This window comes from Lampetra planeri, chromosome 24, assembly GCF_965212315.1.
Source record: "Lampetra planeri chromosome 24, kcLamPlan1.2.h2, whole genome shotgun sequence".
Classification (NCBI taxonomy): domain Eukaryota; kingdom Metazoa; phylum Chordata; class Hyperoartia; order Petromyzontiformes; family Petromyzontidae; genus Lampetra; species Lampetra planeri.
In genome coordinates, this window is record NC_136130.1 from 724,726 (window position 1) to 748,340 (window position 23,615).

Genomic DNA, 23,615 nt, shown 5'->3' on the forward strand with positions numbered 1-23,615 from the left:
CCCCTACTGTACCAACTCGCTGTGCTTTAGCCACACGGCGCTCCGCTCATTGTTGTGAGCGTCGCTCCTCCACCCTCCGTTGTTGTTGGAGGGCGACTGCCTCCAACTGCCCAGTAGCGTCCTTCACGAGCCTCCTCCACTGAGGCCGATCTTGACACCGCTGGTACCAGTCATCGGCAAGTCCACTCAGCTCCACGTCCTCCTGTACCACATCACTCCATCTCCTCTCTAGCCCGTGCCGCGCCCGTCTAGCCCCCTCGATCCGGCCGAACAAAAGCTGTTTAGGCATGCGGTAGCTGGGCATGCGGGCCACATGACCCAGCCAACGCAGCCTTGCCCACCGGAGGAGCTCACCGATGTGACTTTGCCAAGATCTTTCAAGGATTTGTGAGCTCCTCACACAATCCAGCCCGGTTAAACCCAGGATGGATCGCAGGCAGGCCAGCCTAAATGTTTCCAACCGACGAAGATGCTCCATTAGGGGGGTCCACGTTTCGCAAGCGTCGAGAAGGGAGGGAATGACCGTGGCCGAGAAGACCTGAAGCTTCGTGCGGAGCGACTGATTCGGAGTGAGACCTCTGCTGAATAACTGGAGCCGGTCATAAGCACACTGCCCAGGTATGGGAAACTCTCCACTCTCTCCACAACTGCCCATCACCGATTGGGAGTTGTGGGGGTGGAGTGTCCGATGGTACAAAATACCCAGGCAGGTGCTTAGTTTTGGTGGGGCTGATGGTAAGGCCCCACCTCTTAGTGGCACGCTCCAGTCTCAGCAGCAGCGTCTCCAACTCCTCTTCTGAATGAGCAGCTATTACCAAATCATTGGCATACATAACGTGGTTGACCAATAGGGAGCCATCCCTTGATCGCACCCGGGCGTCGATCAGCCTCCCATTAAATCTGTACCAAATGGAAATTCCCCCGGTACAGCTATTGAAGGCTTCACGAACTACGCAGTCGAAATAGATGTTAAATAATGTGGGAGCCAGAGGACATCCCTGTCGCACCCCAAGGTGTACAGGGAAAGGCTCCGACTCCCGGCCACGTAGTTTTACCCGGCCCGCTCACCATCATGAAGGCCCTTAATGATCGTGAGCAGAGGGTCAGGGACTCCGAAAGCACGAAGAACAACCCAGAGCCCAGGCCTACTGATGGTATCATTGGAATTCCAACACATGTACACACACACGTACACACACACACGTACATACACACACGTACACACACGTACACACACACGTACACACATAGGTACACACACAGACACGTACACAAACACACACGTACACACGTACACACACGTATACACACACACGTACACACACACGTACACACACCCACGTACACACACACGTACACACCCTGCTGACGCACGAGGAAGGGCCCTAGCTGCACTTCGTGCCGCCCGTTTGCATTGGAGGCGTTCACGGTCACCAGCACGGCGCTGTCTTCGTGCACGGGGAAGCCGCAGCGCCAAGTCGGGCCTCGCTCCGCTTCCTCGTCCCACTCCTCCTCCCGCTGCCACTCAGCAGCACAGGGCTGAGCTCGCCCCCCGCTGCCGGCGCACGTACACACGCACGTATACACACGTGTATGAGCACGCACGCAGAGACACGCATGAACACGCACACACACGAACACGCACACACAAACAAGCGCACACACACGCACACGCACAACGGCGACGTTGTCGTGACAGCACCCAGCGGTAACGCCGTTCCACCGCTCGCGCGGATGTCCGCGGTTTGAATCCGGCAGGCCGCCCTGGTTATTACTGCTGGGGGTGCTTTCACAGTGGACGTTAAAGATCCTGCGACGTCATTCAAAACGAGGAATAGGCCATCGTGTAGCGGGGTCACGGTCCAGATTTTCCAACTAATAAAAAAATGACAGCGCAAACTACTCAATCTGGATTATATGCAGCAGCAATAATCGCCCCCTACTGGCAGACTGATGACCGTTTGCAGGCCAGGCGCTGAGTTACCTTGTGCCGCACAAGGACAGCTGCCACTGGGGGTGCCCTGTTTAATTGTTTGAGATGAGACGCGAGGATGTCAGTGAAGCAGTGAGACTCCACGGCGTGAAGAGGAGTGCGGCACTACCAACACACAAATCGTCGTCATCATCGTCATTGCAATTGTCGTCATCGTCGTCATTGCCATCGTCGTCATCGTCGTCATCCTCGTGATCATCGTCATCGTCGTCATTGTTGTCGTCATTGTTATCATCGTCGGCATCGTCATCACGACGGTCAAAACATATCGGCATCACCGCAACACGACACGCAGCGCCATTACCCGAGTCGATAGTAAGCCGTGAAGGAGGTGTCGCTCAGGTTGGCGGCTCGAGGGCCCTGCCACTCACACACGACGGACAGCAGGTCGGCCGTGAAGCAGCGGACGTCCAGCTTCCCTGGAAACGACGACAACGAGGATGAGGATGGGATGCTCGCGTGCGAACTCGACGGGGCTGTGGTCGCCACCAAGCCGGGGTATTGCCGTCGTGCGTGTCGGGTGGCAGCAGTCGATTTGTACCGACACCCGGCACCGTTGTTGCATTGAATTTCATCGCAGTGACTGCCGAGCAGTTTGCATGACAGACCTCATGCCGAATGAGAAATGTGTCCAGGTTTGCTCTGTGGGAAGGAGAACAACCTGAAAGGGAGCTCAGACGCGGAGTCGGCACCGCTGACATCCTGGCTTTGAATTTGGATTTCAGTCATTAAAACCGGGGTTTCAAGCGTAGCGAGTCGATGGATCTCCAGACGCGCACACACACGCGGATCTACAGATGCACACACACGCGGATCTCCAGACGCACACACACACTCGGATCTCCAGACGCACACACACACGCGGATCACCAGACGCACACACACACGCGGATCTCCAGACGCACACACACACGCGAATCTCCAGACGCGCACACACACGCGAATCTCCAGACGCGCACACACACACGCGGATCTTCAGACGCACAGACACACGCGGATCTCCAGACGCACACACACACGCGGATCTCCAGACGCACACACACACGCGGATCTCCAGATGGACACACACACTCGGATCTCCAGACGCACACACACACGCGAATCTCCAGACGCACACACACACGCGAATCTCCAGACGCGCACACACACACGCGGATCTTCAGACGCGCACACACACACGCGGATCACCAGACGCACACACACACGCGGATCTCCAGACGCACACACACACGCGGATCTCCAGACGCACACACAAACGCGGATCTTCCAGACGCACACACACACGCGGATCTCCAGACGCACACACACACGCGGATCTCCAGACGCACACACACACGCGAATCTCCAGACGCGCACACACACACGCGGATCTTCAGACGCGCACACACACACGCGGATCACCAGACGCACACACACACGCGGATCTCCAGACGCACACACAAATGCGGATCTCCAGACGCACACACACACGCGGATATCCAGATGGACACACACACTCGGATCTCCAGACGCGCACACACACGCGGATCTCCAGACGCACACACACACGCGGATCTCGAGACGCACACACACACGCGGATCTTCCAGACGCACACACACACGCACATCTCCAGATGCACACACACGGATCTCCAGACGCACACACACACGCGGATCTCCAGACGCACACACACACGCGGATCTCCAGACGCGCACACACACGCGGATCTCCAGACGCACACACACACACACATCTCCAGATGCACACACACGCGGATCTCGCGACGCAAACACACACGCGGATCTCCAGACACGTACACACATGCGGATCTCCAGACGCGCACACACACGCGGATCTCCAAATGCGCACACACACGCGGATCTCCAGACGCACACACACACTCGGATCTCCAGACGCACACACACACGCGAATCTCCAGACGCGCACACACACACGCGGATCTTCAGACGCACACACACACGCGGATCTCCAGACGCACACACACACGCGGATCTCCAGACGCACACACACACGCGGATCTCCAGATGGACACACACACTCGGATCTCCAGACGCGCACACACACGCGGATCTCCAAACGCGCACACACACGCGGATCTCCAGACGCGCACACGCACTCGGATCTCCAGACGCACACACACACGCGGATCACCAGACGCACACACACACGCGGATCTTCCAGACGCACACACACACGCGGATCTCCAGACGCACACACACACGCGAATCTCCAGACGCACACACACACGCGAATCTCCAGACGCGCACACACACACGCGGATCTTCAGACGCGCACACACACGCGCGGATCACCAGACGCACACACACACATGGATCTCCAGACGCACACACACACGCACATCTCCAGATGCACACACACACACGGATCTCCAGACGCACACACACACGCGGATCTCCAGACGCACACACACACGCGGATCTCCAGACGCGCACACACACGCGGATCTCCAGACGCACACACACACACACATCTCCAGATGCACACACACACGCGGATCTCGCGACGCAAACACACACGCGGATCTCCAGACACGTACACACATGCGGATCTCCAGACGCGCACACACACACGGATCTCCAAACGCGCACACACACGCGGATCTCCAGACGCACACACACACTCGGATCTCCAGACGCACACACACACGCGAATCTCCAGACGCGCACACACACACGCGGATCTTCAGACGCACACACACACGCGGATCTCCAGACGCACACACACACGCGGATCTCCAGACGCACACACACACGCGGATCTCCAGATGGACACACACACTCGGATCTCCAGACGCGCACACACACGCGGATCTCCAAACGCGCACACACACGCGGATCTCCAGACGCACACACACACTCGGATCTCCAGATGCACACACACACACGGATCACCAGACGCACACACACACGCGGATCTTCCAGACGCACACACACACGCGGATCTCCAGACGCACACACACACGCGAATCTCCAGACGCACACACACACGCGAATATCCAGACGCGCACACACACACACACACGGATCTTCAGACGCGCACACACACGCGCGGATCACCAGACGCACACACACACACGGATCTCCAGACGCACACACACACGCGGATCTCCAGACGCACACACACACGCGGATCTCCAGATGGACACACACACTCGGATCTCCAGACGCGCACACACACGCGGATCTCCAGACGCACACACACACGCGGATCTCGAGACGCACACACACACGCGGATCTTCCAGACGCACACACACACGCACATCTCCAGATGCACACACACACGCGGATCTCCAGATGCACACACACACGCGAATCTCCAGACGCACACACACACGCGGATCTCCAGACGCACACACACACGCGGATCTCCAGATGCACACACACACGCGGATCTCCAGACGCACACACACATGCGGATCTCGAGATGCCCACACACACGCGGATCTTCCAGACGCACACACACACGCGGATCTCCAGACGTACACACACACGCGGATCTCCAGACGCGCAAACACACGCGGATCTCCAGACGCACACACACACACACATCTCCAGATGCACACACACACGCGGATCTCGAGACGCAAACACACACGCGGATCTCCAGACACGTACACACATGCGGATCTCCAGACGCGCACACACACGCGGATCTCGAGACGCACACACACACGCGGATCTCCAGACGCGCACACACACGCGGATCTCCAGACGCACACACACATCTCCAGCTGCACACACACACGCGGATCTCGAGACGCAAACACACACGCAGATCTCCAGACACGTACACACATGCGGATCTCAAGGCGCGCACACACACGCGGATCTCCAGACGCGCACACACACGCGGATCTCCAGACGCACACACACACGCGGATCTCGAAACGCCCACACACACGCGGATCTCCAGACGCGCACACACACGCGGATCTCCAGACGCACACACACACACACACATCTCCAGATGCACACACACACGCGGATCTCGAGACGCAAACACACACGCGGATCTCCAGACACGTACACACATGCGGATCTCCAGACGCGCACACACACGCGGATCTCCAGACGCGCACACACACACGGATCTCCAGACGCACACACGCGGATCTCGAGACGCGCACACACACGCGAATCTCCAGACGCGCAACACACGCGGATCTCCAGACGCACACACACGCGGATCTCCAGACATGCACACACACGCGGATCTCCAGACGCGCACACACACACGGATTTCCAGACGCGCACACACACGCGGATCTCCAGACGCGCACACACACACGGATCTCTAGACGCACACACACACGCGGATCTACAGACAGACATACACACGTGGATCTCCAGACGCGCACACACACACGGATCTCCAGATGCGCACACACACGCGGATCTCCAGACGCACACACACACGCGGATCTCGAGACGCCCACACACACGTGGATCTCCAGACGTGCACACAGACGCGGATCTCCAGACGCACACACACACGCGGATCTCGAGATGCACACACACACGCGGATCTTCCAGACGCACACACACACGCACATCTCCAGATGCACACACACACACGGATCTCCAGACGCACACACACACGCGGATCTCCAGACGCACACACACATGCGGATCTCTAGACGCGCACACACACGCGGATCTCCAGACGCACACACACACACACATCTCCAGATGCACACACACACGCGGATCTCGCGACGCAAACACACACGCGGATATCCAGACACGTACACACATGCGGATCTCCAGACGCGCACACACACGCGGATCTCCAAACGCGCACACACGCGGATCTCCAGACGCACACACACACTCGGATCTCCAGACGCACACACACACGCGAATCTCCAGACGCGCACACACACACGCGGATCTTCAGACGCACACACACACGCGGATCTCCAGACGCACACACACACGCGGATCTCCAGATGGACACACACACTCGGATCTCCAAAAGCGCACACACACGCGGATCTCCAAACGCGCACACACACGCGGATCTCCAGACGCACACACACACTCGGATCTCCAGACACACACACACACGCGGATCACCAGACGCACACACACATGCGGATCTTCCAGACGCACACACACACGCGGATCTCCAGACGCACACACACACACACATCTCCAGATGCACACACACACGCGGATCTTCAGACGCGCACACACACGCGCGGATCACCAGACGCACACACACACATGGATCTCCAGACGCACACACACACGCGGATCTCCAGACGCATACACACACGCGGATCTCCAGATGGACACACACACTCGGATCTCCAGACGCGCACACACACGCGGATCTCCAGACGCACACACACGCGGATCTCGAGACGCACACACACACGCGGATCTTCCAGACGCACACACACACGCACATCTCCAGATGCACACACACACGCGGATCTCCAGATGCACACACACGCGGATCTCCAGACGCACACACACACGCGGATCTCCAGACGCACACACACACGCGGATCTCCAGATGCACACACACACGCGGATCTCCAGACGCACACACACACGCGGATCTCGAGATGCCCACACACACGCGGATCTTCCAGACGCACACACACACGCGGATCTCCAGACGTACACACACACGCGGATCTCCAGACGCGCAAACACACGCGGATCTCCAGACGCACACACACACACATCTCCAGATGCACACACACACGCGGATCTCGAGACGCAAACACACACGCGGATCTCCAGACACGTACACACATGCGGATCTCCAGACGCGCACACACACGCGGATCTCGAGACGCACACACACACGCGGATCTCGAGACGCAAACACACACGCAGATCTCCAGACACGTACACACATGCGGATCTCAAGACGCGCACACACACGCGGATCTCCAGACGCGCACACACACGCGGATCTCCAGACGCACACACACACGCGGATCTCGAAACGCCCACACACACGCGGATCTCCAGACGCGCACACACACGCGGATCTCCAGACGCACACACACACACACACATCTCCAGATGCACACACACACGCGGATCTCGAGACGCAAACACACACGCGGATCTCCAGACACGTACACACATGCGGATCTCCAGACGCGCACACACACGCGGATCTCCAGACGCGCACACACACACGGATCTCCAGACGCGCACACACACGCGGATCTACAGATGCACACACACGCGGATCTCCATACGCACAGACACACGCGGATCTCCAGACGCACACACACACGCGGATCTCCAGACGCGCACACACACGCGGATCTACAGACGCACACACACGCGGATCTCCAGACGCACACACGCGGATCTCGAGACGCGCACACACACGCGAATCTCCAGACGCGCAACACACGTGGATCTCCAGACGCACACACACGCGGATCTCCAGACGCGCACACACACACGGATCTCCAGACGCGCACACACACGCGGATCTCCAGACGCGCACACACACACGGATCTCTAGACGCGCACACACACGCGGATCTACAGACAGACATACACACGTGGATCTCCAGAACCGCACACACACAGGGATCTCCAGATGCGCACACACACGCGGATCTCCAGACGCACACACACACGCGGATCTCGAGACGCCCACACACACGTGGATCTCCAGACGCGCACACAGACGCGGATCTCCAGACGCGCGCACACACGCGGATCTCGAGACGCCCACACACACGCGGATCTCCAGACGCGCACACACACGCGGATCTACAGATGCACACACACGCGGATCTCCATACGCACAGACACACGCGGATCTCCAGACGCACACACACACGCGGATCTCCAGACGCATACACACACGCGGATCTACAGACGCACACACACGCGGATCTCCAGACGCACACACGCGGATCTCGAGACGCGCACACACACGCGAATCTCCAGACGCGCAACACACGCGGATCTCCAGACGCACACACACGCGGATCTCCAGACGCGCACACACACACGGATCTCCAGACGCGCACACACACGCGGATCTCCAGACGCGCACACACACACGGATCTCTAGACGCGCACACACACGCGGATCTACAGACAGACATACACACGTGGATCTCCAGAACCGCACACACACAGGGATCTCCAGATGCGCACACACACGCGGATCTCCAGACGCACACACACACGCGGATCTCGAGACGCCCACACACACGTGGATCTCCAGACGCGCACACAGACGCGGATCTCCAGACGCGCGCACACACGCGGATCTCGAGACGCCCACACACACGCGGATCTCCAGACGCGCACACACACGCGGATCTCCAGACGCACACACACACATCTCCAGATGCACACACACACGCGAATCTCGAGACGCAAACACACACGCGGATCTCCAGACGCGCACACACACACGGATCTCCAGACGCGCACACACACGCGGATCTACAGACGCACACACACGCGGATCTCCATACGCACACACACACACGCGGATCTCCAGACGCACACACACACGCGGATCTCGAGACGCACACACACACGCGGATCTCCAGACGCACACACACACGCGGATCTCCAGACGCACACACACACACGGATCTACAGACGCGCACACACACGCGGATCTACAGACGCACACACACGCGGATCGCTATACGCACACACACACACGCGGATCTCCAGACGCACACACGCGGATCTCGAGACGCACACACACACGCGGATCTCCAGACGCACACACACACGCGGATCTCCAGACGCACACACACACACGCAGATCTCCATACGCACAGACACACGCGGATCTCGAGACGCGCACACACGCGGATCTCCAGACGCACACACACGCGGATCTCCAGACACGGACACACACGCGAATCTCCAGACGCACACACACGCGGATCTCCAGACACGGACACACACGCGGATCTCCAGACGCGCACACACACACGGATCTCCATACGCACACACACACACGCGGATCTCCAGACGCACACACACACGCGGATCTCCAGACGCACACACAAACGCGGATCTCCAGACGCGCACACACACGCGGATCTCCAGACGCACACACACACACGCAGATCTCCAGACGCACACACACACGCGGATCTCGAGACTCGCACACACACGCGAATCTCCAGACACGTACACACATGCGGATCTCCATACGCACACACACACACGCGGATCTCCAGACGCACACACGCGGATCTCGAGACGCACACACACACGCGGATCTCCAGACGCACACACACACGCGGATCTCCAGACGCACACACACACACGCAGATCTCCAGACGCACACACACACGCGGATCTCGAGACGCGCACACACGCGGATCTCCAGACGCACACACACGCGGATCTCCAGACACGGACACACACGCGAATCTCCAGACGCACACACACGCGGATCTCCAGACACGGACACACACGCGGATCTCCAGACGCGCACACACACACGGATCTCCATACGCACACACACACACGCGGATCTCCAGACGCACACACACACGCGGATCTCCAGACGCACACACAAACGCGGATCTCCAGACGCGCACACACACGCGGATCTCCAGACGCACACACACACACGCAGATCTCCAGACGCACACACACATGAGGATCTCGAGACTCGCACACACACGCGAATCTCCAGACACGTACACACATGCAGATCTCCAGACGCGCACACACACGCGGATCTCCAAACGCGCACACACACGCGGATCTCCAGACGCACACACACACTCGGATCTCCAGACGCACACACACACGCGAATCTCCAGACGCGCACACACACACGCGGATCTTCAGACGCACACACACACGCGGATCTCCAGACGCACACACACACGCGGATCTCCAGACGCACACACACACGCGGATCTCCAGATGGACACACACACTCGGATCTCCAGACGCGCACACACACGCGGATCTCCAAACGCGCACACACACGCGGATCTCCAGACGCACACACACACTCGGATCTCCAGACGCACACACACACGCGGATCACCAGACGCACACACACACGCGGATCTTCCAGACGCACACACACACGTAGATCTCCATACGCACACACACACGCGAATCTCCAGACGCACACACACACGCGAATCTCCAGACGCGCACACACACGCGGATCTTCAGACGCGCACACACACGCGCGGATCTCCAGACGCACACACACACACGGATCTCCAGACGCACACACACACGCGGATCTCCAGACGCACACACACACGCGGATCTCCAGATGGACACACACACTCGAATCTCCAGACGCGCACACACACGCGGATCTCCAGACGCACACACACACGCGGATCTCGAGACGCACACACACACGCGGATCTTCCAGACGCACACACACACGCGGATCTCGAGACGCACACACACACGCGGATCTTCCAGATGCACACACACACGCGGATCTCCAGACGCGCAAACACACGCGGATCTCCAGACGCACACACACACACATCTCCAGATGCACACACACACGCGGATCTCGAGACGCAAACACACACGCGGATCTCCAGACACGTACACACATGCAGATCTCCAGACGCGCACACACACGCGGATCTCGAGACGCACACACACACGCGGATCTCCAGACGCGCACACACACGCGGATCTCCAGACGCACACACACACATCTCCAGATGCACACACACACGCGGATCTCGAGACGCAAACACACCCGCGGATCTCCAGACACGTACACACATGCGGATCTCAAGACGCGCACACACACGCGGATCTCCAGACGCGCACACACACGCGGATCTCAAGACGCACACACACACGCGGATCTCGAGACGCCCACACACACGCGGATCTCCAGACCCGCACACACACGCGGATCTCCAGACGCACACACACACACACATCTCCAGATGCACACACACACGCGGATCTCGAGACGCAAACACACACGCGGATCTCCAGACACGTACACACATGCGGATCTCCCGACGCGCACACACACGCGGATCTCCAGACGCGCACACACACACGGATCTCCAGATGCGCACACACACGCGGATCTACAGATGCACACACACGCGGATCTCCATACGCACAGACACACGCGGATCTCCAGACGCACACACGCGGATCTCCAGACGCGCACACACACGCGGATCTACAGACGCACACACACGCGGATCTCCAGACGCACACACGCGGATCTCGAGACGCGCACACACACGCAAATCTCCAGACGCGCAACACACGCGGATCTCCAGACGCACACACACGCGGATCTCCAGACACGCACACACACGCGGATCTCCAGACGCGCACACACACACGGATCTCCAGACGCGCACATACACGCGGATCTCCAGACGCGCACACACACACGGATCTCTAGACGCGCACACACACGCGGATCTACAGACAGACACACACACACGGATCTCCAGATGCGCACACACACGCGGATCTCCAGACGCACACACACACGCGGATCTCGAGACGCCCACACACACGTGGATCTCCAGACGCGCACACAGACGCGGATCTCTAGACGCGCGCACACACGCGGATCTCGAGACGCCCACACACACGCGGATCTCCAGACGCGCACACACACGCGGATCTCCAGACGCACACACACACACATCTCCAGATGCACACACACACGCGAATCTCGAGATGCAAACACACACGCGGATCTCCAGACACGTACACACATGCGGATCTCCAGACGCACACACACACGCGGATCTCCAGACGTGCACACACACACGGATCTCCAGACGCGCACACACACGCGGATCTACAGACGCACACACACGCGGATCTCCATACGCACACAGACACACGCGGATCTCCAGACGCACACACACACGCGGATCTCGAGACGCACACACACACGCGGATCTCCAGACGCACACACACACGCGGATCTCCAGACGCACACACACACACGAATCTCCAGACGCGCACACACACGCGGATCTACAGACGCACACACACGCGGATCTCCATATGCACACACACACACGCGGATCTCCAGACGCACACACGCGGATCTCGAGACGCACACACACACGCGGATCTCCAGACGCACACACACACGCGGATCTCCAGACGCACACACACACACGCAGATCTCCAGACGCACACACACACGCGGATCTCGAGACGCGCACACACGCGGATCTCCAGACGCACACACACGCAGATCTCCAGACACGGACACACACGCGAATCTCCAGACGCACACACACGCGGATCTCCAGACACGGACACACACGCGGATCTCCAGACGCGCACACACACACGGATCTCCATACGCACACACACACACGCGGATCTCCAGACGCACACACACACGCGGATCTGCAAACGCACACACACACGCGGATCTCCAGACGCGCACACACACGCGGATCTCCAGACGCACACACACACACGCAGATCTCCAGACGCACACACACACGCGGATCTCGAGACTCGCACACACACGCGAATCTCCAGACGCGCAACACACGCGGATCTCCAGACGCACACACACGCGGATCTCCAGACACGCACACACACGCGGATCTCCAGACGCGCACACACACACGGATCTCCAGACGCAAACACACGCGGATCTCCAGACACGCACACACACGCGGATCTCCAGACGCACACACACGCGGATCTCCAGATGCGCACACACACGGATCTCCAGACGCGCACACACACACGGATCTCCAGACGCGCACACACACGCAGATCTCCAGACGCGCACACACACACGGATCTCTAGACGCGCACACACACGCGGATCTACAGACAGACACACACACGTGGATCTCCAGACGCGCACACACACACGGATCTCCAGATGCGCACACACACGCGGATCTACAGACAAACACACAGACGTGGATCTCCAGACGCGCGCACACACACGCGGATCTACAGACACACACACACACTCGGAATCGAGATGCGCACACACACACACGCGGATCTCCAGTCGCACACACACACTCGGATCTTCAGACGCACACACACACTCGGATCTCCAGACGCACACACACACTCGGATCTCTAGACACACACACACTCGGATCTCCAGACGCGCACACACGCACATGTGGATCTCGAGACGCGCACACACACACGCGGATCTCCAGACGCACACACACACTCGGATCTCGAGACGCGCACACACACACGCGGATCTCCAGATGCACACAAACACTCGGATCTCCAGACGCACACACACACTCGGATCTCGAGACGCGCACACACACACGGATCTCCAGACGCACACACACACTCGGATCTCCAGACACACACACACACACTCGGATCTCCAGACGCGCACACACACACATGTGGATCTCGAGACGCGCACACACACGCGGATCTCCAGACGCACACACACACGCGGATCTCCAGACGCACACACACACACGAATCTCCAGACGCGCACACACACGCGGATCTACAGACGCACACACACGCGGATCTCCATATGCACACACACACACGCGGATCTCCAGACGCACACACGCGGATCTCGAGACGCACACACACACGCGGATCTCCAGACGCACACACACACGCGGATCTCCAGACGCACACACACACACGCAGATCTCCAGACGCACACACACACGCGGATCTCGAGACGCGCACACACGCGGATCTCCAGACGCACACACACGCAGATCTCCAGACACGGACACACACGCGAATCTCCAGACGCACACACACGCGGATCTCCAGACACGGACACACACGCGGATCTCCAGACGCGCACACACACACGGATCTCCATACGCACACACACACACGCGGATCTCCAGACGCACACACACACGCGGATCTGCAAACGCACACACACACGCGGATCTCCAGACGCGCACACACACGCGGATCTCCAGACGCACACACACACACGCAGATCTCCAGACGCACACACACACGCGGATCTCGAGACTCGCACACACACGCGAATCTCCAGACGCGCAACACACGCGGATCTCCAGACGCACACACACGCGGATCTCCAGACACGCACACACACGCGGATCTCCAGACGCGCACACACACACGGATCTCCAGACGCAAACACACGCGGATCTCCAGACACGCACACACACGCGGATCTCCAGACGCACACACACGCGGATCTCCAGATGCGCACACACACGGATCTCCAGACGCGCACACACACACGGATCTCCAGACGCGCACACACACGCAGATCTCCAGACGCGCACACACACACGGATCTCTAGACGCGCACACACACGCGGATCTACAGACAGACACACACACGTGGATCTCCAGACGCGCACACACACACGGATCTCCAGATGCGCACACACACGCGGATCTACAGACAAACACACAGACGTGGATCTCCAGACGCGCGCACACACACGCGGATCTACAGACACACACACACACTCGGAATCGAGATGCGCACACACACACACGCGGATCTCCAGTCGCACACACACACTCGGATCTTCAGACGCACACACACACTCGGATCTCCAGACGCACACACACACTCGGATCTCTAGACACACACACACTCGGATCTCCAGACGCGCACACACGCACATGTGGATCTCGAGACGCGCACACACACACGCGGATCTCCAGACGCACACACACACTCGGATCTCGAGACGCGCACACACACACGCGGATCTCCAGATGCACACAAACACTCGGATCTCCAGACGCACACACACACTCGGATCTCGAGACGCGCACACACACACGGATCTCCAGACGCACACACACACTCGGATCTCCAGACACACACACACACACTCGGATCTCCAGACGCGCACACACACACATGTGGATCTCGAGACGCGCACACACACGCGGATCTCCAGACGCACACACACACTCGGATCTCGAGATGTGCACACACACACGCGGATCTCCAGACGCACACAAACACTCGGATCTCCAGACGCACACACACACTCGGATCTCGAGACACGCACACACACGCGGATCTCGAGACGCGCACACACACTCGGATCTCCAGACACACACACGCGGATCTCCAGACGCACACACACACTCGGATCTCGAGACGCGCACACACACACGCGGATCTCCAGATGCACACAAACACTCGGATCTCCAGACGCACACACACACTCGGATCTCGAGACGCGCACACACACACGGATCTCCAGACGCACACACACACTCGGATCTCCAGACACACACACACACACTCGGATCTCCAGACGCGCACACACACACATGTGGATCTCGAGACGCGCACACACACGCGGATCTCCAGACGCACACACACACTCGGATCTCGAGATGTGCACACACACACGCGGATCTCCAGACGCACACAAACACTCGGATCTCCAGACGCACACACACACTCGGATCTCGAGACACGCACACACACGCGGATCTCGAGACGCGCACACACACTCGGATCTCCAGACACACACACGCGGATCTCCAGACGCACACACACACTCGGATCTCCAGACGCACAAACACACTCGGATCTCGAGACGCGCACACACACACGCGGATCTCCAGACGCACACACACACTCGGATCTCCAGATGCACACACACTCGGATCTCCAGACGCACACACACGCGGATCTCCAGACGCACACAAACACACTCGGATCTCCAGACGCACACACACACTCGGATCTCCAGACACACACACACACGCGAATCTCCAGACGCGCACACACACGCGGATCTCGAGACGAACGAAAGCGGCATCTGAGGGGCGAGGCGGAGGCAGCGGCGAGCTCACCGGTGACGAACGGAGGGGCCGCCGTCACCGCTGGCGACCACGTGCTCCAGGGCCCTGCGTACTGACTCTGGTCCGAGGGCCGGGCCCTGACGCGGAACCTGTACGCGGCGGCCTCCTCGTCGGGGAAGTGCAGCTCCGCCCAAGTGTCGTACGCGGTCTTCTCCTGCGGCCAACACGCACGCTCGGCTCCCTTCACGGAGCACGCGGCAACGGAGCCGAGGGATTTCCCGGCGCCGAGGGCACCGACGCCTCGTCAGGGCTCCCCCTCACAAAAGACCCAACTCACACGATCCCTGGGGTCGACGCTCACAGTTTACCCTGAAACCGCGTCCGCACAAACCGTGGCAGTAGATGCGGATACCTGATGTTGCGCAACTGGACAATGTGAAACTCTCCAGCGGTGTGCGACTCTGGTCATCCAGAACAGACCATACAACATGTAACGACGCAATGCCCCGATCCACAAATGGGAAGAAGACGTCACCGTGATACGGTACCGCTGCTCCTGACGCGGTTATCTGGACCTAACCATCTGAATGTGAAATTGAAGTCGTTGCTCTGCATCTACATCCGCCGTACGGAAGAAGGAGGAGGAGGAGACCGAGCAAGAATCTCGCTACGGCTTGGAGCGCGAGCACGGATCGCTCGAAAGACGCGGCGGCCGTGTCGGGGGGCCGGGGCGGGGGGGGCAGGAAGGGGGGCGGCCGATCACAGCCGAGGGCTCTCACGTGCGATGGAGCGGCGGGCTCGGGGGTCGCGCGGCCGCCCTCCGTCACCCGCGCGTAGCATAGCTGGAAGAGGAGAGCAAAGTCGCTGCCCGGGGCAGGCGCCCACGATGCGCGCAGGCGGCCCTGGCGGCCGTCGCTCCTCACCGCCAGCTCGCCCGGCGGGTCGACCAGAACTGGCAGGGCAGCAGCAGCGGCGGCAGCGGTCAGCACGGGACAGCGGCGCCATCTCCCCTCACGTCTCCCCCCCGCGTCTCCCCCGCGTTCCCCCGAGTCTCCCCCCCGGCGTCTCCCCCCCGCGTCTCCCCCGTGTCTCCCCTGCGTCTCCCCCCAAAGTCTCCCCCCCGCGTCTCCCCCGCGTCTCCCCCCCGCGTCTCCCCCGCGTCTCCCCCCCGCGTCTCCCCCGCGTCTCCCCCGCGTCTCCCCCCCCCCCGCGTCTTCCCCGCGTCTCCCCCGCGTCTCCCCCCGGCGTCTCCCCCGCGTCTCCCCCGCATCTCCCCCCGTGTTGCCCCCCGCGTCTCCCCCCCGCGTCTCCCCCCCGCGTCTCCCCCGTGTCTCCCCTGCGTCTCCCCCCAAAGTCTCCCCCCCGCGTCTCCCCCGCGTCTCCCCCCCGCGTCTCCCCCGCGTCTCCCCCATGCGTCTCCCCCGCGTCTGCCCCGCGTCTCCCCCCCGCGTCTCCCCCGCGTCTCCCCCGCGTCTCCACCCCGCGTCTCCCCCGCGTCTCCCCCGCGTCTCCCCCGCATCTCCCCCCGTGTTGCCCCCCGCATCTCCCCCCCGCGTCTCCCCCGCGTTTCCTCTCGCGTCTCCCCCGCATCTCCCCCGCGTCTCCCCCACGTCTGCCCCCCGCGTCTCCCCTGCGTTTCCCCCGCGTCTCCCCCCCGCGTCTTCCCGGCGTCTCCCCCCCGCGTCTCCCCCACGTCTCCCCCGGCGTTTCCCCCCGCGTCTCCCCCGCGTCTCCCCCCGCGTTTCCCCCCGCGTTTCCCCTGCGTCTCCCCCCACGTTTCCCCCCGCATCTCCCCCCCGCATCTCCTCCAAGCGTCTCCCCCGCATCTCCCCCGCGACTCCCCCGCGTCTCCACCCCGCGTCTCCCCCGCGTCTCCCCCGCATCTCCCCCCCGCGTCTCCCCCACGTCTCCCCCGCGTCACCCCGCGTCTCCCCCGCGTCTCCCCCCGCGTTTCTCCCCACGTCTCCCCCCCGCGTCTCCCCCGTGTCTCCCCCCGCGTCTCCCCCCCGCGTCTCCCCCGCGTCTCCCTCGCGTCTCCCCTCGCGTTTCCCCCCGCGTCTTTCCCCCGCGTCTCCCCCGCGTCTCCCCAGCGTTCCCCCCACGTCTCCCCCCCGCGTCTCCCCCGCGTCTCCCCCCCGCGTTTCCCCCGCGTCTACCCCGCGTCTCCCCCGCGTTTCCCCCCCCGTCTCCCCCCCGCGTCTCCCCCCCGCGTCTCCCCCGTGTCTCCCCCCGCGTCTCCCCTCCGCGTCTCCCCCGCGTCTCCCCCCCCGCGTCTCCCCCGCGTCTCCCCCTGTGTTTCCCCCCGCGTCTCCCCCCCACGTCTCCCCCACGTCTCCCCCGCGTCTCCCCCCACGTCTCCCCCCCCCCGCGTCTTCCCCGCGTCTCCCCCCCGCGTCTCCCCCGCGTCTCCCCCGCGTCTCCCCCGCGTTTCCCCCCGCGTCTCTCCCCCGCGTCTCCCCCGCGTCTCCCCCGCGTCTCCCCCCCGCGTCTCCCCCGCGTCTCCCCCGCGTCTCCCCCGCGTTTCCCCCCGCGTCTCCCCCCCGTGTCTCCCGCGCGTCTCCCCCGCGTCTCCCCCCCGCGTCTCCCCCGCGTCTCCCCCCCGTGTCTCCCTCGCGTCTCCCCCGCGTCTCTCCCGCGTCTCCCCCCACGTTTCCCCCTGCATCTCCCCCCCGCGTCTCCCCCGCATCTCCCCCGCGTCTCCCCCGCGTCTCCCCCCCGCGTCTCCCCCGCGTCTCCCCCGCGTCTCCCCCCCGCGTCTCCCCCGCGTCTCCCCCGCGTCTCCCCCCGCGTTTCCCCCCGCGTCTCCCCCCCGCGTCTCCCCCGTGTTCCCCCCGCGTCTCCCCCCCGCGTCTCCCCCGCGTCTCCCCCCCGCGTCTCCCCCGTGTCTCCCCCCCGCGTCTCCCCCGCGTCTCCCCCGCGTCTCCCCCCCGCGTCTCCCCCGCGTCTCCCCCGCGTCTCCCCCCGCGTTTCCCCCCGCGTCTCCCCCCCACGTCTCCCCCGCGTCTCCCTGCCGCGTCTCCCCCGCGTCTCCCCCCGCGTATCCCCCCGCGTCTCCCCCGCGTTTCCCCCCGCGTCTCCCCCGCGTGCCCCCCGCGTGCCCCCCGCATCTCCCCCCCGCGTCTCCCCCCCGCGTCTCCCCCCGCGTCTCCCCCGCGTGCCCCCCGCATCTCGCCCACGTCTCCCCCGCCTACCCAGCTGGTCGATGTAGACTCTGTCCGCGTGGTAGAGCGGGGGGGGCCGCGCGGTGGCGCCTCCCCCCGCACCGGGCCGCTCCCGCGGGATGGTGATGCGGAGCGGAGTGAAGTGGATGACGTCCCTCTCCGGGAAGCGGCAGCGGAACGTGGCCAGGAGGCCGCCGTGGGTGCGCTCCAGCTGCGGCTCCCGCGACGAGGGGCACTCCATCACCCCCTCCTCCTCCTCACCATCCTCCTCCTCCTCACTGGGGACGAGCACATGGACGGCCAACCTCATCACACACATCATCGTCATCGATCGTTCGGTCTCATCGCACGCAACTCCAGCCCTTCAGTGCCATCGTAACGACACGTGCCTCAGCCCCTCCCCCCCGTGGCGGGGGTTCACTGCTGGGGGCGAGTGCCGTGAACGAGCAGCTCTGATGGCCAGCGTCACGCTCGGCCGACTTCGTCTCCCGAGTGCCGATGTTCATAAATTGCAGCAGGTACTCAATTAAGGCCGAGTCGTCCTAGGGGAGGTCCAGGACCAGTTAAAGTATTTACTTCCACTGTCGGTCGTGAGCAGAAATAGAACTCGAGTCACTGGGATCGTAGCGAGTGGGCCAGTGTGTGGGTGGCTGGCTGGTGGGTGAGTCGGTGGGTGGGTGGGTGGCTGGTGGGTGGGTGGGTGGGTGGCTGGTGGGTGAGTCGGTGAGTGGGTGGCGGATGGGTGAGTCGGTGAGTGGGTGGGTGAGTCACTGGGTTAGTTTGTGCAGGTGGGTGAATGGCTGGGTGAGCAAGTTGGTTGATGGGTGGCTGGGTGAGCGAGTTGGTTAATGGGTGGCTGGGTGAGCGAGTTGGTTAATGGGTGGCTGGGTGAGCGAGTTGGTTAATGGGTGGCTGGGTGAGCGAGTTGGTTGATGGGTGGCTGGGTGAGCAAGTTGGTTAATGGGTGGCTGGGTGAGCGAGTGGTGAATGGGTGGCTGGATGAGCGAGTGGTCAATGGGTGGCTGGGTGAGCGAGTTGGTTAATGGGTGGCTGGGTGAGCGAGTTGGTTGATGGGTGGCTGGGTGAGCGAGTTGGTTAATGGGTGGCTGGGTGAGCAAGTTGGTGAATGGGTGGCTGGGTGAGCGAGTGGTGAATGGGTGACTGGGTGAGCGAGTTGGTTGATGGGTGGCTGGGTGAGCAAGTTGGTTAATGGGTGGCTGGGTGAGCAAGTTGGTTAATGGGTGGCTGGGTGAGCGAGTTGGTTAATGGGTGGCTGGGTAAGCGAGTTGGTTGATGGGTGGCTGGGTGAGCAAGTTGGTTAATGGGTGGCTGGGTGAACGAGTTGGTTAATGGGTGGCTGGGTGAGAAAGTTGGTTAATGGGTGGCTGGGTGAGCAAGTTGGTTAATGGGTGGCTGGGTGAGCGAGTTGGTTAATGGGTGGCTGGGTGAGCGAGTTGGTTAATTGATGGCTGGGTGAGCGAGTTGGTTGATGGGTGGCTGGGTGAGCAAGTTGGTTGATGGGTGGCTGGGTGAGCGAGTTGGTTAATGGGTGGCTGGGTGAGCGAGTTGTTGATGGGTGGCTGGGTGAGCAAGTTGGTTGATGGGTGGCTGGATGAGCGAGTTGGTTGATGGGTGGCTGGGTGAGCAAGTTGGTTAATGGGTGGCTGGGTGAGCGAGTTGGTTAATGGGTGGCTGGGTGAGCAAGTTGGTTAATGGGTGGCTGGGTGAGCGAGTGGTGAATGGGTGGCTGGGTGAGCGAGTTGGTTAATGGGTGGCTGGGTGAGCGAGTTGGTTGATGGGTGGCTGGGTGAGCGAGTTGGTTAATGGGTGGCTGGGTGAGCAAGTTGGTTGATGGGTGTCTGGGTGAGCGAGTGGTGGTCGTGCGTTGTTGTGACCTGAGAGCGGTTGAAATGGTAGGGTCCGTCGGCTGCCTGACCCACTCACCCACACACCCACTCACCCACTCACGCACTCACCCACACACTCACTCACCCGCTCACCCACTCACCCCCACACCCACTCACTCATAGAAGGCGTAGAGGAGCCTCGAGTGCTGGAGCTCAGCTGGCACCTCCCCCAGCTCGCCCCCCAGCTCGCCCCTCACCCCCCACTCGCAGCTGAACTCCTCCTGGCGCGGAGCTCTGCACCGGACGAAGGCGATGCGCGGCCCCAGCGCGGGGTCCACGGTGCCCGCGGGGAAGAGAGAAGCCCCTGCACACGGGGGACACCCAGCACTGTCACTCACCTACTCACTGAGTGTGTGTAGGGTGGTTCTACAGACAGGGCACCCAGCACTGCCACTCACTGTGTGTGTGTGTGTGCAGGGTGGTTCTACAGACAGGACACCAGCACTGTCACTCACTCTGTGTGTGTGCAGGGTAGTTCTACAGACAGCACACCCAGCACTGTCACTCACTGTGTGTGTGCAGGGTGGTTCTACAGACATCACACCAAGCACTGTCACTCACTGTGTGTGTGCAGGGTGGTTCTACAGAACCATCCAAGTCCGGCAAAACAACCCCCTACCTTCTTGCGGTGCCGGATGGGCAACAATGTCGTGGGCAGTGCTGTGGGGGGAGGGCCAATGCCCATTGACCTCTCCCTTCATGGCGTCTGTGACCACCACTGTGGCTAAACGGGGGCTCTGGACGTGTGCGAGGGGCTGGTAACCCCTCCACCTTCAATTTATTACCACGAAACTACGAATTAAACATAAATATGTAACAAAAAAGCTTGTGCTGGAGGCCCCGGGGGGACAGGTGTCTATGACGTCTTCTGGCCAAACCCCAATTGGCGGAGCCAGGAGATTGAATCTTCACCCTCGGGGCTCCTCTAGAAACAACGAAAAGCCACTACGGATGGCCACGTGGAATGTTCGAATGCTCACTGCGGAGGAGAGGCTGCCACTCCTTTGTTGGGAGCTGGACCGGTACCGCCTGGATCTCTGTGGCATTCAGGAGGTCCGGTGGACCGGTTCTGGCTCCTGCCACCATGAGGGGTGGACAGTCCTCCTCTACTCAGGGCAGGAGACTGCCAAACAACAGGGTGTGGCTCTTCTTCTGAACAAAATAATGAAGGGGGTGTGGGAGTGTGGCGGTGAGGTGTGGGAAGCTGTAAGCCCCAGGATACTTTGGGCTCGCCTTCCCATCAACCGGAGGCGAGGAGTAGTGGTCGTAGTTACTTATGACCCCACCGAAGACGAACATCCGTGAAGGGATGAAGGCAAAGCCGATGAGTCAGATGCCTTCTATGACCTCCTGTCACAGGTTCTAGCTAAAGTGGCCACTCGGGACAGAGTCATCTTGTTGGGCGACTTCAATGCCCGAGTTGGTCATGATGCTGGCACCTGGGCTGGAGTGATTGGAAGGCATGGGCCAGATCAGCTCAATAACAACGGTAGGAGGCTGCTAGATTTTTGTGCAGCCAATGGCCTTGTAATTACCAACACGCTCTTCTGGCATCAGCGCATCCAGACAACATCATGGATGCATGCCGGGTCCAAGCAAGAACATCTGCTGGACTACATAGTGACGGACAAGCGGATGCGAGCCCATGTCCTTGACACCAGGACCTACCGTGGAGCTGATCTGCCCTCTGACCATCGACTAGTCATCTGTAAGATGCGCCTGCCATTCTTCCACTCCGGTGGTGGGTGTACACCCAGGACCCCATTCCAACCTAAAGTGGCCTGGTCTCA

At 61.2% G+C, this 23,615-nt stretch overlaps 1 protein-coding gene across 1 annotated transcript in view; it reads right to left on the reverse strand.

Annotated features, from left to right (window-relative positions):
- The window catches only part of MPL (MPL proto-oncogene, thrombopoietin receptor), a 44,726-nt gene that overhangs the window by 17,567 nt on the left and 3,544 nt on the right, over nucleotides 1–23,615 (reverse strand). Inside the window, exons 2-7 of the mRNA XM_078605358.1 lie at nucleotides 21,943–22,129; nucleotides 19,949–20,196; nucleotides 17,537–17,709; nucleotides 16,809–16,971; nucleotides 2,298–2,412; nucleotides 1,362–1,555 (exon numbers count right to left, since the gene is read on the reverse strand). Coding sequence (XP_078461484.1) covers nucleotides 1,362–1,555; nucleotides 2,298–2,412; nucleotides 16,809–16,971; nucleotides 17,537–17,709; nucleotides 19,949–20,196; nucleotides 21,943–22,129 — 1,080 coding nt within the window. The remainder of the gene's footprint in view (nucleotides 1–1,361; nucleotides 1,556–2,297; nucleotides 2,413–16,808; nucleotides 16,972–17,536; nucleotides 17,710–19,948; nucleotides 20,197–21,942; nucleotides 22,130–23,615) is intronic.